The 17,264-nt window shown below is 40.0% G+C and overlaps 1 protein-coding gene across 4 annotated transcripts in view; it reads right to left on the reverse strand.

Moving 5' to 3' along the window:
- Nucleotides 1-17,264, reverse strand: part of APOO (apolipoprotein O) — a 71,056-nt gene that overhangs the window by 51,469 nt on the left and 2,323 nt on the right. Inside the window, exons 2-4 of one of the 4 annotated variants that reach the window (XM_048863162.2) lie at nt 14,199-14,348; nt 4,871-4,981; nt 896-1,015 (exon numbers count right to left, since the gene is read on the reverse strand). In XM_048863162.2, the coding sequence (XP_048719119.1) occupies nt 896-1,015; nt 4,871-4,981; nt 14,199-14,348 (381 nt within the window). Of the gene's footprint in view, nt 1-895; nt 1,016-4,870; nt 4,982-5,293; nt 5,397-14,198; nt 14,349-17,264 lie in introns of those variants that run through there. The other 3 variants (XM_048863171.2, XM_048863189.2, XM_048863181.2) reach the window with 3 other exon arrangements.

The following is a 17,264-nucleotide window of genomic DNA, read 5'->3' on the forward strand; positions in this document are numbered from 1 at the left end:
TGAATGAGTGGCCTTTATGTATTTGTCTCCTAAATGGAATGGTATATGCTTAGCAATAATGACTGCTGCTCCTCTTTTGTTTGAAGTAGCAGGGGAGACATGTGGGGTGGGGAACCAGTTACACTTAATATATTTCCTTTGTCCTTCCTTGAGCTGTGTTTTTGGTAGGAAAACACAACCAGTGCCACAGCTTTAAAAGCCTGAAGGGCCTCCTTTTTTAATATTGTTGTTCAGTCCTTTAACTTTTATTGTATATAATTTAATTGTACTTGAGAGAACAACAGAAAATCTAGGTGAAAATGATCCGTACAGAGAACAACAATGCTTTGCATGTTATACAATTTTTATATTATACGATTTATTATGTACATTGCAGTAATCTAATTTCCTCCCTCCCTTTTCCTGCTAACTGCCACAAAAGGCAACAACCTACACAAAGAAAGGGGAATTGGGGGTTGATAGTAACTCTGCTATTTTTCAGGTAAGGAGAAATTGTTTAAAAAAAAACAAAAACCCTTAAGATTTGGGGTGGGAGGGGGGAGGTTTTTGCAGCTCAGACAAGGAAGATCAAGGTTGAGTTTAGAAGTTTGGGGGAAAGGATTCTAAAGTTTTTTTTGTGTGTTTTTTTTCCCCAAAAAAGGGGTACAAGATTTGGTGAAATATACCATGCACAATGGCAGAAAAAAAGAACCATTTCTTTTTCCAGAAACATTTCCTAATGACTAAAATATTCTTAAATATTCAGACCCCTCAGAGATGTCCTTCTACTTTTTTTAAAAAAGCAATTCACAAATTCAGATCAAGACAGGTTTTAATGTCCTGTCACAAGCAAAATCCTCAATCATCCTTAAATACGGAAACATATCAGTACTTCCGTAAGATAAAATGGCTATACCTGACACCAGGCTGTATATGGCTCCACAGAATGCCGCAGATATGAGATCCCCTCTTCCAATTGTGTTTGTGGTTCCTCCACATATTTAGACTCATGAGTTGGACAAGAGTAAAGTGAAAGCTGTGAATATTTGCAAACAAGAGGTTAAAAAGGTAGACTTGTACAAGAAGGTCATCAGAGCAGGAGCTGTATAATTCAACAGTGGCTAGCACAAGACAAGACATAATAAAAAATACAGTCAAGCTGTGAGAACTCTATGTGAATTAATGAATAATTACACATCATGAGGAGAGCATTACTAATTGCTCCTTTGTTCAGCCAAACAAGTTGATGGCTAATCCAATTACAGGTCTAAAAACAGAACAGACTCATTTGGTCCCAAAAAACACATACATAATTGTGAGAAGTGTTTCCTACACTTAACCAGCAATATTGGTTCTCAGCATTTGTATTAAGCGTACTAGATCTTAGAGCAGTCATTTTCTATATTTATCCAAGCCATTATTAAAGACTTAAAGTAGTTTTTAAACTAAGTTTGGTGGACTTTTTACTTAGCAGAGAATTTGAGATTTACAGAAAATTGTACTATGGTCTTGGATGTTGCAATTGTCACCTACAGTAGTAATGGACAGCATTAGCAACACTGTTGTGAATGACATAGGTGGGACATCTAAAGAAGTAGTATTTACATAATGAAGACACACCTAATGTCATTAATAAGGCTACGATTTAGTCATGGGTATTTTTAGTAAAAGTCACGGACAGGTCACGGCAATAACCAAAAAGTCACAGCCACTGATCTGTTCTTGACTTTTACTAAAAATACCCATGACTAAATCTTAGGTGCTGGGGAGGAAGGGATGCTCCAGTGGATGTTGCTCCTCCTCTGGGCGGGGGGGCAGCCCGGTGTGCCGCTGCTCCCAGACCATTGCTCCGGGGCAGCACCTGGGACCAATTGCTTGGGACTAGTTGCTTGGGACCCCAACTGCTTGGAAGGCCATGGGATCAGCCACACCAGCCACTGTGGAAGTCACAGAATTCCTGACCTCCGTGGAAGACCCACAGCCTGAGCCATTAGATAGTAGCCTTTTTAAAAAAATGTTAACTTGTCACACTACCTGAAGACTGATATCTTAATATCATTCTATTTTACATGCTATTGTCGTGTCTTGTTTATTTTCTTAAATATGAGCTACAGCAGTTTTGGCAGAGATTTACAACCAGTTTATTGGACTGCACGGGAGAAAATACATGTAGTTGTTTTAAATATACCGTATATATTCGATCATAAGCCGGTTCGTTTATAAGACGACTCCCCCAAGATGGATAAGTAAAAATGGAAATTTTTTATGACCCATTCGTAAGCCGACCCTATAATTCAGGGGTCGGCAAACTTTGGCTCCCAAGCCATCAGGATAAGCCACTGGTGGGCAGAGACAGTTTGTTTACCTCAAGAGTCCACACGCACGGAGGTAAACCTAAGTAAACAAACTGTCCCGGAGTGCCAGCTGCTTACCCTGACAGGCCAGGACAGCAACTGGTGGGGAAATCTGGGGGGAGGGGAAGAAGCTGGGGGTCGGGGGAGTAATCGCTGTGACCACCCTCCACGTGACCCTACCCCTAGCCCGGGACCCCCACCCTCTCCCCATCCCATCCCTTCCCACCTTAGCTGGGGCGGACCAGGGGAGGATGTCTCTGGCAGCGAGTCCGCACCATGGTCCGGTGGGCTATGGCGGGTGGCACAGCTGCAGCATGCTCCGGTGGGCCAGGAGGCGCGGCCACAGCCTGCTCTGGTGGGTTGGGCTGCATGGTGTGGCTGCAGCATGCTCTGGCAGGCAGGCCGGGCGGCTAGGCCACAACGTGCTCTGGCGGGTAGGGCCAGGAGGCACGGCCACAGCCTGCCAGCTCCAGAGCTGCAGCTAGTTTGGAGGCTGGGGGGAGAGCAGCGTGGCCAGAAGCGGAGAGACTCTGGCCCTGCCTCTTCCCTTCTGGCTGTGCTGCCTCTCCTTGCCCCGAATGTAGGGGGCAGGAGCTGTGTCCCACCTCTCCCTCTCTATACCCGTTCATAAGCCGACCCCCTTCTCTGATGCTTCCATTTTTTACTAAAAAAATTCGGCTTATGAACGAGTATATATGGTAATTAGTAGTCTTTTTAAACAACGTATGAAAACACTTATTTTCCTAAAGTAATAAGAAACATGAATTGCAGATTTGCTGACATAATACATGAGCAGCTTGACAGTCATTTCATTCTAAATCTTAAATTCAGTTCCTCATAATACTTTCCAGGAAGCTCCTTTTAGGTTGATATTTCTCATACCTAGTCTTACCCCAAAACTACTTTTATTTAAGCCCTTTTAATTTCAATAATTCAAAAGCCATTTTTAGTTGTAGGAAAGACAAATACTTTTGACATTAAAAAAATTAGGAACATTTTGCACTCTAATAATCCTTTTTAAGTAAATGCAACATGCGGCAGTAGCCAAATCTTTACTTGAAAGATCCGCACTCCAGGCTGGAGCAGAACAGCCTGTGCAACTATAACTAATTTTAAAATAAATACTGTTCAGTATGTCTTTTGGTTACATCTGAAAGTATTAGAGCTACTGATGGTTTCTCAGGAACACTGAGGTTTGCTGTATAGTGTTATGAGCTGGGTTAAACCTTGTTGAAACTGATGTATGAATGCACCCTTCAGTTAGGACAAATGTTAGAGACAAGGGGTCACTTAGAAATAAGGCATAATGAAGTCTGCCCAGAAACTAGCACCAGGTGCACACAGAGGGTTCCACGGGGTATTGTTCTGACCAGTTACATGTGTCCGTGGAAAACAGTGCAAGCTGGATGACAGAGAGAGAAGGGGAGACAAGAAACAAAAAAAGACTCTGAAGAGGGCAAGAAAGCCAAGCACCAGTTTAAGCACAGAGTGACTCTTGGAGAAGCCTAAAGAGATCTTTTGGGTCTGGTGCTGGCTAAACAGACTTGGGGCTGTAAGCAAAGAAGCTATCCCCTGGTTTGTTTTGTTCCCCCTGCATTTGGAGAAGCAGCACTTTTGTACATTCCTTGTGAATAAACAAGATGGCATCAAAGAATATATCAGATTCCATGATCAGTTTCTATTTCCAACTGGAACAACTTACCGGGCCTCAAATTTTGACTAGCCATTCAGATAAAAAAAAGAGGTAATGGCCAATCAATACACAGCTTTAGTGTATAAACAAATATGTTTTTAATAACAGCTATCCAGATGAATGATTAACTAAAGTGCCCATAGGCTGTTATTTCTGTAACCCTGCTTTTCACCCTGATTTTTTTTTCCATTGTTGTTCATTGTATTTTGTCCATATTTAAGCCCTGATCCTTCAGTGCAAAGTCTGGGGATCCCTGTACACATGTAGAATTGCAAGCTGGTAGGTTGCATTGCAGGATTGTAAACCAGAGAGGGCAGGGACCATGTTTCATCTCTACAGTGAATTTTAAATACAGTTGTATTTTAAGGTAGACAGGCTTTTGGCTTTGATGCTTTACGTAAGCCTGCAAATGAAAGCCAACAGAAATCATATGAACAGCACACAGTGTCTGCTGGAGAAAAAGCAGAAGATAAAGACATTCCTGTGGATTAGATATACTAGTATTGGCAGTTTTCTTAAGACAGAAAGCTATTCAACGAAAAATATTTTATTAGAGGTTTTCAGATATGGAAAAAGACTATTTTGTACATGAGCAAGTCTCAAAACGTCAAACAGGCCTCAAAACATATAGTTAGAAAAAGTAAAAACAGAGCTTGTGGACTTTTCCATTGCAAGTTTAAATTAATAATGCTTTTTTCCTTGTAATATGAAGACAGACACGCAAACATTTTTGCCCTCCCAAAGTAAATGATCTTACTCTGTTAGACGTGTGCTTCTTAATCTGCTAACATTATTCCGTCACCACCAAAACACTATGAATACAACTAGAACGCCAGGGTCTTACCTCATCAGTTTTTAGCAACTCTTTTTTTGGATTTTCCTTCTCCGAGGATGAAGCATATACTTGGATGGCCAGCAAGCTCAGGCTAGCAGGTGCAGCCCCCAGACGCATTACCTAAACACAATATACGATTACACACAGTTTATGCACTCAGCTGGAAACACGTTAGACAAGTATGTTTGAATACTTTCCATACACAGAGCTATATGCACAGCACATATAAACCTGAGTTGTGGTCAGTGGCAGGGAGTACTGGCACTAAAGAATGCAACATGCTCACACTAAGAGCCAAAATACTCAGAAAACCAGAGGTTGCATGACACAATACCTAGGAGTGTACAGTTCCTGCATTTTCACCTCATAAGATTTCCCCACACACACACACTTGAATTACAAAATTATGGACAAATTTTGAATTGTAAGTACCTGAAGCCGTGCTCCTAAATTTATAATTCACCCAATTTTATTGAAGTGGCGATTTGGAGGGGTCATCACATTTCCTTCAGTAGAACCTGCTCAGCACCTGTGAAAGACAGCCCACTTCTACTAAGGTGCCAAAATACGAAAGTTCTGACACATAATCCCAGCCATCTCTGTGACGCCGAAGTACCTCCTACCTACACTCACATTAGGATCCTTGAATTAAGAGTGCTACAGACAGTGCTTAATTTGGAGGGGGGGGTGCCAGGGCTCAAGCAATTTTTTTTACTTTTATAGCTGATGCAGCAAGCTCAGAGCTGCTGTGGCTATGAACTGTCCACCCTAGAGGTGCCGGGGTTCAGCCCTGGCACAAATTAAGCACTAGCAACAGAGGTGACGTTGCCAGCTTCAAGTAAGGAGGAAAGACTATGCTACTTTTGAAAAGCCTTTGTATCTGAATACATAACAGGACTACCATCTTGAAAGCAGATCTTTCCCATTTCCAGGATATGTGCTGCAATGCATCTTTTAAACAGACAGCAAAGAGTGATGGAGTTTAAAACAGAAACAAATGGAATATGCAGGCAGTCAAGATGACTGTGAATTGAAACTGGGAGCAAGGAAGATATTTTTCCAAGAGATATATTTGTCCCCACAACTAGCCCAAAACAAGAGGTTAACCAATACAACAGGGGTGGCCAACCTGTGGCTCCGCAGCCACATGCGGCTCTTCAGAGGTTAATATGCGACTCCTTGCATAGGCTCCAGGGCTGGAGCTCCAGGTGCCAACTTTCCAATGTGCCAGGGGGTGCTCACTGCTCAACCCCTGGCTCTGCCACTGGCCCTGCCCCCACTCCACCCCTTCCTTCCAGCTCCCTCCCCTGAGCCTGCTGTGCCCTTGCTCCTTCTGCCCTCCCCCAGAGCCTCCTGCATGCTATGAAACTGCTGATTGGGAGGTGTGAGGAGGGCTACCGGTGGGTGGGAGGTGCGGTGAAGGAGCTAATGGGGGGGGCTGCTGACGTATTACTGTGGCTCTTTGGCAATGTACATTGGTAAATTCTGCTCCTTCTCAGACTCAGGTTGGCCACCCCTGCAATACAAGCTCCTTCCATAGTCTCACATTCATTTATTGCTTTTCACAAATAAACTTGGGGCTGGTCTACCCATGAAGTTGCACTGGTACAGTATAATTAAAGATGTGATGTTGCACCAATTTAGTTAAACTAGTGAAATGTTTATGTTTTAATAATGGTGAGAATAGCAGCCCTTAATAATAGTGTGATACCTTAGATGCATGCTCCTCACTCAGCTCTGTCACAGCTGGTGGCTGAATTTTTAGATAAGAAAGTGTACCAAAGTATGTAGAGAATATGTAGTTATTACACACACACCCCAAATGTTTTTAAACCAAATTTCTTCCATCGCGTCAGAGACTGAGTCCTGACTGAGGACCATCATAAAATATCAGGGTTGGAAGGGACCTTAGGGAGTCATTTAGTCCAACCCCCTGCTCAAAGCAGGACCAATGCCCAATTTTTGCCCCGGATCCCTAAATGGCCCTCTCAGGGATTGAACTCAAAACCCTGGGTTTAGCAGGCCAATGCTCAAACCACTGAGCTATCCCTCCCCCCAAGTTCAATTTAAGTTTGAAGATTTTTTTTTATATAAATAAAAAAAAATGACAGCAGCAACTACTCTGTAATTATCCATATATCAGATAACATGTCAAACTGATAGAAACCATGGCCCCCAGGAGAAAGCAGCTCACCAGGACTGAGTGCAGTGGAACAAGCCATATGTGACTCTTGCTTTGCCATGAGGTCTAGAGATGGCTGGCATTGCCCTAAGTGAATGTAGTATCAGCCCAGAAGAGGCCAAAGCTAGACACGGTAGGAAAGGTGCTGAATACCAAGCAAGGTCTGCCTGAGAAGCTTCCGTCCACCCCTTGAGAAATAAAGTTCCTCTATACCAAAGTCAATACACCCTTCAGCATAGCTGCTCTGCAAGGTGGAGGGGAATGCAAACTGGCCCCTTGTGTAACAACGGGGGTGAACCTGGCACACTATATTTTCTGTGCTCTAACATCTCAAAAAACAACCAAATCGAGCCTTAGCAAACTTCTTAAAGCTTTTTACTCATGTGCCAAGACATCATGTGAGAACTAGCTCATAGGATCATATATTTTTCAGGTATTTTTAAGTGTTTGAAGGAGAAGGTGGGGGGAGGAGGAGGAGGATAGAAAAAACTGCTGCTTACAATGAAAGTGCTTTATCAGCCATAACTAGTGCCTTGCTAGCACAGCTCTATATCAAAACAATACTCTTGCCAGAACCATGAACTCTGTTACACAGCAGAGCAAAGATGTGACCTACTTTGTTAATAAAAACCATTTGCTTAAGCTAACAAGAAGCCTTTACATACACATTAATAGGCCTTGACAAGAATATAAATAATATTTAACCCATGATTAATTCTAGGGTGTACTCCTTCTGGGCTACTTGGAAGTTGTATGTTATTTTTATTTTACTGCAAGCCTATTTTGCCACTAATCAGACAAAAATCCAAAGTGCAATTTCATTTGTAAGTACTGCTTCAACAAAGGTATACACACTGGGATTTTTCAATAACAGTTTTTCCAAAACCATAACAAACAGTTCAAATATTTAAAGTTAGCATATGTTTCACACAAAGTAGTAATAAACTAAACAGTTTTATGGTGAGCTACTAAACCATGAACTACACTTCAAAGAAGTCAGTAACTAGGGATAAACTCCTTTGTGATATAAAGCTTCAAAAATGCAACTCCAAAATGGTTCTCCACTTCTCTGATAAACTATGCACAAAATCTAATTTTCCTCTATTTAGCATGTGCAGATACAATGTTTGTGCCTTCAATCCAATCTCCTCTGCAATGAGTCTTCATTGTAGAAACATCCCATATTTATACAAAAACAAACTGCTTTCACTGAATTATCTTTCAATTTCTTAATGACAACTCCAACGTAAGAAAACAAATTAATAATCTACTGTACTGTTAGGCAGCAGACCAAAGTTTAAACAAGTAGTTATGTATTTATAGAAGAGAAAAATGAGTATTTAAATTTTCAAGTAGTCTTCTTTCAAATAGTCTCCAGCCAGTGCTCTGTATTTTCATAGCTAAAAAAATAAATAAATAAGTGACACGTGTTGCTTTTGCAAATTGTAAGCAGAGTTCAGCTTTATTTGTAGAGCAAACTATATCAGCAAACTTGTGGGGGAAGGCTATCATATTTCATCTTCCATTGTTTTGTTTTACTTTCTACAGTCTCAAAAATATTTAACAATTTAAAAAATTCCCATAGGAAAAATAAAATCCTATTCTGCCTCACAAGATAAACAGGAAAAAGGAGCTAAGGGACAAAGTGGAGCTTTTTTCTGTGATGATTTCTTCTACATAAATTTCCTAGGGCTTTTCTACACAAACACTTAGCTTGGGGCAAGCTGGAGTGTAAATCTACCCCACACCAGCCTGCCACATACTAAGGGTCTGTGTGGACCCTACTGCTGCACACTAAAAGTTCCCTAGTACTCTCTGACCTAACCCATTTCAAACCGGGATAGATTAAAGTACACTAGAGAACTATTAGTGCAGGGCAGCAGGATCCACCCGAACACAGTACACTGGAAGGTAGTGCAGTGTACATTTGCACGCCAGCAAACCATATGTTTATGTAGACAAGCCCCTAGGCTGCTAGATTGCCTTTGTTTTTTTTAAACTGTCAGCTTCTCAAGACTGGAGAATCTTAAATGCACTCCCAATGAAGGGTGGGCAATCACTGCCCTAGTACACAGAAAAGGTGTTCTTTCCCTTTTGTGTCCTGGAGTGCAAATATCAAGAAGGAACTAATGGCTATTTCCCCATTGTCTGAAGTCAGAGGGCTGGTTTTAGACACTGGGATTTGCCCACCTGTGATGGTAATATCCAAAATGAGACAGATACTCCATAATTATCTACCATGGATGTATCACACTTCCTCATCTGTACTAGCAGATCTGTACAAACATCTATAAGAGAGGATATTGAACTGGATGCACCATCATGTGACCTAGCATGAAGATCCTATGTTCCTAAAATATCCCTTCAAACATTCATTTTCTGCACTAACCACTGAGATTGGTGTGTCATTAGAGCATCCTCTACTGGCACTGGCTCCCTCTCCCCCCTCCCTCCCTCCCCCCCCCCGTAAACAAATTCTGAAAGATGTTTTAAAAGAAAACTGATAACTCCTACAAACAAAATAAAACAGACAAATAATTGTATGGCCAAGAGTGTAACACAAATTAAGTGCTATTTACATAAGCCAAATTGTCAAAGTTGGAATCCTGAAATGGACTTTATTTTCAGAAACACTTAGTACCCACAACACTCCCCACTGAATTCAAGGGTAGGATGTCAGTATTCAGACCCTCTGTAAATCAGGGTACTTCTATTTAGGTGCTTAACTTTAGACAGCCAGGTCTGAAAAGTTTGGTCTTTATAAGTACCTATTACACCTTTAGAAAAAAGTTGGATGGCTTAGAAAGCAGAAGTGAATTCAATCATTTATGATTTGGTTGCTTACTTATTAAGCAAACTAGACATGATGCCAAATTTGAAACAAATGACTTTTGGGATGGAAAGTTTTGCCTTCTCACCCTCTCTTACTAAAGGGAAAGTAGAAGCTGGAATTTCACAGAACCAAAATACTTTATACCTGCCCTGTGTAGGAAAAGAGAGACATACATACCAGCCACCAAACAACTGTAATTTTAAAACAAATTTTGTTATCTTTTTAAAAAGTCATTTGATATAAAATGTTTTAGTTAACATTTTATTTTAAACATTAATTTGGCAAGAGTATCAGTTTCAAGAGCTCCAGAGGCAACTAATACATATCCTCTTGCCCTGAAAGAAGAAACAAAATATTCAAAAACAAAGGGGAATGTTCAAACTACTAGATTTAGGTCAGGCAACAGTTTGCTCACCCTCCTTCTTGTAAAGAGATCAATTACCAAGTACTATAACTTCAGAGGGGGTAGCCGTGTTAGCCTGTATCAGCAAAAATAAACGAGGAGTCCATGTGGCACCTTAGAGACTAATAAATTTATTTGGGCATAAGCTTTCGTGGGCTAGTACCCACTTCACCAAATGCATGGAGTGAAAAATACAGTAGGCAAGTATAAATATAAGAAAGCAAAGGTACATAAAAAGATAGGAGTTGCCTTACCAAGCGGGGGAGGGAGGGGTCAATGCTAATGAACCCAATTCAGTCAGGGTGGATGTGGCCCATTCCCAACATTTGACAAGAAGGGGTGAATATCAGAGGGAAAAAATGTACTTTTTGTAGTGACCCAACCACTCCCATCACCTACTAAAACCTCTCTAGCACATCATCAAGGATCTACAACCTATCCTGGAGGACGATCCCTCACTCTCAGAGACCTTGGGAGACAGGCCAGTCCTCGCTTACAGACAACCTCCCAAACCTGAAGAAAATACTCACCAGCAACCACACACCACACAACAGAAACACTAACTCAGGAACCAATCCCTGCAACAAACCCCGTTGCCAAATCTGTCTGCATAGCTATTCAAGGGACACAATCATAGGACCTAACCACATCAGCAACACCATCGGGGGTTCGTTCACCTGCACATCTACCAATGTGATATATGCCATCATGTGCCAGCAATGCCCCTCTGCCATGTACATTGGCCAAACCAGACAGTCTCTACGCAAAAGAATAAATGGACACAAATCAGACGTCAAGAATTATTACATTCAAAAACCAGTCAGAGAACACTTCAATCTCTTTGGTCATTCGATTACAGACCTAAAAGTGGCAATTCTTCAACAAAAAAAACTTCGAAAACAGATTTCAATGAGAAACTGCAGGACTGGAATTAATTTGCAAACTGGACACCATCAAATTAGGCCTGAAAAAAGACTGCGAGTGGCTGGGTCACTACAAAAAGAAAAATTTCTCTCTGTTGATATTCACCCCTTCTTGTCAACTGTTGGGAATGGGCCACATCCACCCTGATTGAATTGGCCTCATTAGCACTGAGCCGCCTGCTTGGTAAGGCAACTCCCTTCTTTTCACGTGCTGTATATTTATACCTGCCTACTGTATTTTTCACTCCATGCATCTGATGACGTGGGTTATAGCCCATGAAAGCTTATGCCCAAATAAATGAGTTAGTCTGTAAGGTGCCTCGTTGTTTTTACTATATTCTTATAACACAAAGTTTGTGTTCTACAATTACATGTGTAAATTAGAGATCAAATCTGCTGTTGCAAGCAATTCATTCTACTGAGACTGTGGGCAGAAAGTGATTATGTAAAAATCAAGGGGAAAAAACAGCAGTTCAACATGTGATATGAATCTAACCAATGAAAAATAATTTCTAGTTTAGCTGCTCTAAATTTATCAACATAGTACAGTTTGCTCAGCTTTGGACTTGAGAATTTTGTCCTAAAATACCTAAGAAAGTTTATTTTTCATTTACTTACCACTAGTTTCTTCATTTATATACCAAGTAACAAATTCTTAAATCAAGTGGTTTGATTTAATTGGAAACAAACTATATACATTTTACATTACGTTAGTTTTTCTGACAGACAATAACTGGCAATTCTTTCTTGTCCTAACTGTAAAGCTACAACAAACAAAATATCATGCAGGCATATTAGCCAAGAGCAAATGGTCTCCTTAGAAAGTAAAAGCACCGAATAAACGTTAACAGGTTTAAAAACAAAACCCCATACTCTATAAGTATCGAAAGACTTAAATATTCCAAAGTTTGGAAATAGCACGTGTCTTCTGAGAAAAGAACAGACAGCAATGGAAATGCATGAATTTAAGAAGCAGAAAAACCTCAGAAAAAATATGGTGTGCTGTTGAGGTTAAAAACCCCGACTAATGTGTACTTTGAACCAGTACAATGTAGATAACTAGAAGGAAGGAAAATGTGATTAAAATCTTAATGTGTATTTTGTATATTCATACTATTTATATTTTGATATAGTCGGTAAAGAGAGCTCAAGGATAACAGTAATTAACTTGGAGTAGCGAAATTAAAAATCAGTCTGAGCCTGAATCATGACTACCTAACAAGAAGCTGTTTTCACAGTGAAAAGCAACAGCAAAATAACATGCTGTTAAAAGTGGACAGATACAGACAAAAGCTCTGCTAAATTGGAATTAAGTCACTGGAATTCAAACAAAAATTAATGAGTTACCACACACAACTCCTCCATTTTCTGGAGTGAATTTTACGAGTGATTTTACAATTTTAAGGCTTTCACTTTTAATGCCAACTTTGCTGATTATCATCACTTGCAACTATGGGGCATATACAATATAACCTCAGAGTTCCAAACACCTCAGGAATGTAGGTTGTTCGTAACTGAAATGTTCTTAACTCTGAACAAAACATTATGGTTGTTCTTTCAAAAGTTTACAACAGACTATTGACTTAATACAGCTTTGAAACTTTACTATGCAGAAGAAAAATGCTGCTTTCCCTTTATTTTTTTAGTAGTTTATGTTTAACACAGTACTGTCCTGTATTTGCTTTCTTTTGGTCTCTGCTGCTGCCTGATTGAGTACTTCCAGTTCCAAATGAGGTGTATAGTTGAGCAGTCAGTTCAAAACTCTGGTGTTCATAACTCTGAGGTTCTAATGTAGTGAAAAATATAGCTTACAAGGGAAATTAGTGCAAATCATCCATTCAAATGACTGTAAAATTCACAAGTCCCCGCTTGACTTGGTATGAACAGAGCTAGTCAGGAATTTTCTGACAAGACAGGTTGTCATCAGAAAATACCACTTTGTCAAAACCAAAATGTTTTGGAAAAGTATCTGTTTCATGGAATCATAGAAATTGTAGGGCTGGACGGGATCTTGAGAGGTCATCTAGTCCGACCCCCACACACGGAGGCAAGATTAATTAAACATAGACTTCAGACAGGTATTTGTCAAACCTGTTCTTAAAAACCTCCAATGAGCAGGATTCCACAACCTCCCTTGGTAACCTGCTCTATTGCTTAACTAGTCTTATAGTTTGAAAGATTTTTCCTAATAGCTATCCTACATTTCTCGATGCAAATTAAGCTGATTATGTCTTGTCCTACCCTCAGCGGACATGGAGAACAACTGATCACCATTCTTTTTATAACAATCTTTTACGTATTTGAAGACTCAAGTCCTCACCTTCGACTATCTTCTTTTCTTTAAGCCAAACAAACCCAACTTTTTCAAGAGCCAGGTCTATGCTACAAGTTTTGTTGGCATAGCTGTGCCACGCAGGGTGTTAAAAAACAAAGAAACATCCACCCCCTAGTCACCATAGCTATGCCAAGATAAGTGTGTTTCTGTTGGCCCAGCTAGTGCTGTTCCTGGAGGCAGTATTATACCAGGAGCAAACCCTTCTTCTGTCAAACTATGCTGTATCTACAGTCAGGGTATCTGCTGATATAGCGACACCAGGACAGCTGTATTGGCAGAGTCCATGTAGCATAGACCAGCCCCTTTCCTCAGAGGTCATATTTTCTAAATCTTTTATCATTTTTGTTGCTCTCCTTCTGGCAGAAACCTGCCTAGTTTCCTGCCAGCTTCTCAGGAGCCCCAGGTCTTCCAGGGTCTGCAGCTCTGGGGCAGCCCTGCTATGTGCTGTGCCCCAGGGCTGGGGACCCGAGAACTTTCAGGATCCCTGCAGCACAGCAGGTCTTTCTGAGTGCAGCCTTCATTAATTTGAGATCTACCATACCATTCTCTCACTAGAAGGGAAAACCTATAATGGCAGCAGGCCGTAAAAGAGACCCAGTTTGGGAATAAGAACCATTTAAGAAATATATGTTTGCTGATGATGTTTTAAAGAAAGTCACACCAGTGAACTAGTGGAAGTTACTTCAGTGCTTGGATTCAGAGACTGTTGAAGTGATAATCTCACTTTTAACAGCAGTAGCTTCTTCTGCTGTAGAAATAATATTTTCTTCCTTTGGACTAATTCATTCCAAATTGAGAAATTGTTTGGGACCTGAAAAAGCAGGAAAAAGCAGGGTTTTAAGTTTCTCATTTTGATCTGGCTGACGTAGTCGATTTAATTTATTTTTTTAAAATGTTTCATGTAACTATTTTAGTTAAAAACAAACCTGATTTTAAAAAACTTGAATGTTTAACTAAAAGACAAAAATTCACATACTTGTTTTGTTAAAATATTATGTGTTTGCTGTTGAAGAAAAAAAATACAGAATACATAACATTGTTGTTTTAGTTAAACAAAATAATTTAAATGTCTGTCTGGTGATGTTCTCCTCATACAGCATGGCAAGAAAATCCTCCACATATTAATTATTAACCTGTTACATTGGAGATAGTTCACCCCCCAATGACCTCATAAATATCTGCTTCAATTACCTTTGGTAAATGAAATAACCAAACAATTATTCATTTTCTGTTATAGCTGCAAAACTAATCTGAAAAGTTTTCAAAATAAATCACTTAAAAAATGTATAGTGTGTACCTTCTAAAAATGAAACCTACCTCTCTCTCTGAGTTGTGAAGAATATATATTAAGGTTGTAACAACAAACAAGAATGCACTTTTATGTAGAAATAGATGATTAGATTGAGTCTTCCTGACTAGTGATTTAAATCATGATTGATTTTAAATCAAATCTACCCTGCCTGACTCCAAGGTAAGGAGTCTTGAAGCCCTGAGAAACCCTGCTCAGAGTTTCCTGGTAGGAGCCTAGAAGCCCTCAGAACCACAGCTGAGCTGGAAGCCTCAGAACTTGGGTGCCTAGTCTCCCAGATTCAAATTCCTTTCACAATTTTTGAAGCCAAAAACATTTAAATTATTTCCAAAAGAGTTTAAGATTCTCCCCTTTTGTGAGAAATTTCAAATTCTACATTTCGCTGCAAAACAGAACTAAATTTGTTTTCAAAATTTTGGAATTTCCCACAGAAAGAAATGTTGGCTTTCAGCCAGCTCCACTTGTCAATTCCTACTACTTGTCAATAGATGGCACTACAGACCATTGCTGTCACATTGAAAAAATATACACATTTTAATGGCAACATTCATAAGTGTGGTTACTGTAGCGAATCCACTTAAGATTGTAGATTGCTAAATGAAAGTGAAAATGCAAGTCATATGACATCTTGAATCTGTAATTAAATTATTATTTATCCTGAACACTGATAATATGCTCAGCAATGCACAATAAACCCATTAAATAATTCATTTTGAGGTCATTGATTAGCTATAATTCAACACCATACTGGATGTTTTAGGGTACTACTCTGTGGAACATAAGAAAGTTGTGCAAAACTCTGTGGGCTTTGTGACATCATGAGTTTTAAGATATCTGGGGGAATGTGACAGTAAATTACATCTATTGTGTTCTATTTAACTTTTTTTTTTTTTTTTGGTCAAGAACCTTATGAACTCTCTGAAACCTGTGAACATATATCCTTTCTGGACATTAATTGCAGGCATAACTGTAACACATTCTCTCTTTGGACACGAACACTCACGGTACTCAAGCTATTTACAAGCTCCTGTTAACTAACTCCCAATAGCTCACACTACCTAACTAAAAAGATCACATAAGGAGAGTTATGAAAGTTAGAAAGAACAATGTCTAAAATGCTATCCTGATATATCTGACCTGACAAAATTATGTTAAAATATCATTATGAGCAACAGGAGTCTTGTAAAACATTCAGTGTAACTAACGTGAAATTAATCACTTTAAAAGTCAGTTATCTTCAGCTAATTCTGCAGCACTAGTTATAAAAAACATTCCCAAAGCTGTGCTGGCCAAGGCTGTAACTGGATACATGAATAAAAATGCTTCAAGCACTACAGAGGATAGTAAACAAAGACATGGACATGTTAATTTCACAGCCATACAACTGAGTAAGAAAAAAAGTTGCTAAACAGAAAATGACAAAAATGGGAACAACAGTGTTTTGGAACTTCTAGAACATTTACTTTCTACTTGCTTGTTTACAAAGATAGGCACTGAAAGATTTGTATAGTGCATTCATAAATTTCTAAAATCTTGAAAACTATTTCAGTATTTAAGGGGTGATCTTTGTAGTTCATTAGTAGTAAGAAATATACTGTAGAAATGTCTTGGTCTACGCTACAGAGTCAGGTCGATGTAAGGCAGCTTACATCGACCTAATTATGTCAGTGTACACACTACAGCCATTATAAGTGCCCTACTAGACCGACATAACTCCACCTCCACGAGAGGCACAGGGCTTATATTGGTGGTGTTAGAGCAATGCGGTATCCCTGTAGACACTATACTTACACTGGCTGTCATTCTTGTCAATTTCATGATCCTGGAGCCCTGATATTGACAACAAAGCTGGGCTGTCACAGCTGCAAGGAGCCTTGGTGCTTTGCAGAGGCTCCCAGCTACCCCCTCCCTGCGAGGAGTGCTGGTACTGCTTGGAGGCTCTTGGCTCCCCACTGCTAGGAGCCCAGCTCCCCCTCCCCCCAGACTCTCAGCTGGGCTCCCTTGTGGGATCCCAGGGTGCAGCCTGGTGGAGAGCTGGGAGCCGGGCAATCAGTGCCCACACGGTCCTTTAAGTCTGTGGAAGCACTCCTGGTGAGACTGCACACTACTGACAAAAGGAAGGTAGCATGGATATGAAACACAGCACTAATCACTGTTGTGATTGTAGACCTAACATAGGCTGACATTTTTAGTATATATGTGCCCTTAGACTTCAAACTTGGCAGTTTCACACAATATGCTAAGTCAGGATATTTCCCTGTGCTGCTGTATTTTCTTTTGAATGAAACCAAACTATTCTAAAAAGAAAAAGGAGTACTTGTGGCACCTTAGAGACTAACACGGCTGCTACTCTGGAACCAAACTATTCTAATTCATCTCTAATTAATTTGTGCTGTTTATTACATTTGGAGCAACAGG

This window comes from Caretta caretta, chromosome 1 (assembly GCF_965140235.1).
Source record: "Caretta caretta isolate rCarCar2 chromosome 1, rCarCar1.hap1, whole genome shotgun sequence".
Classification (NCBI taxonomy): Eukaryota; Metazoa; Chordata; order Testudines; family Cheloniidae; genus Caretta; species Caretta caretta.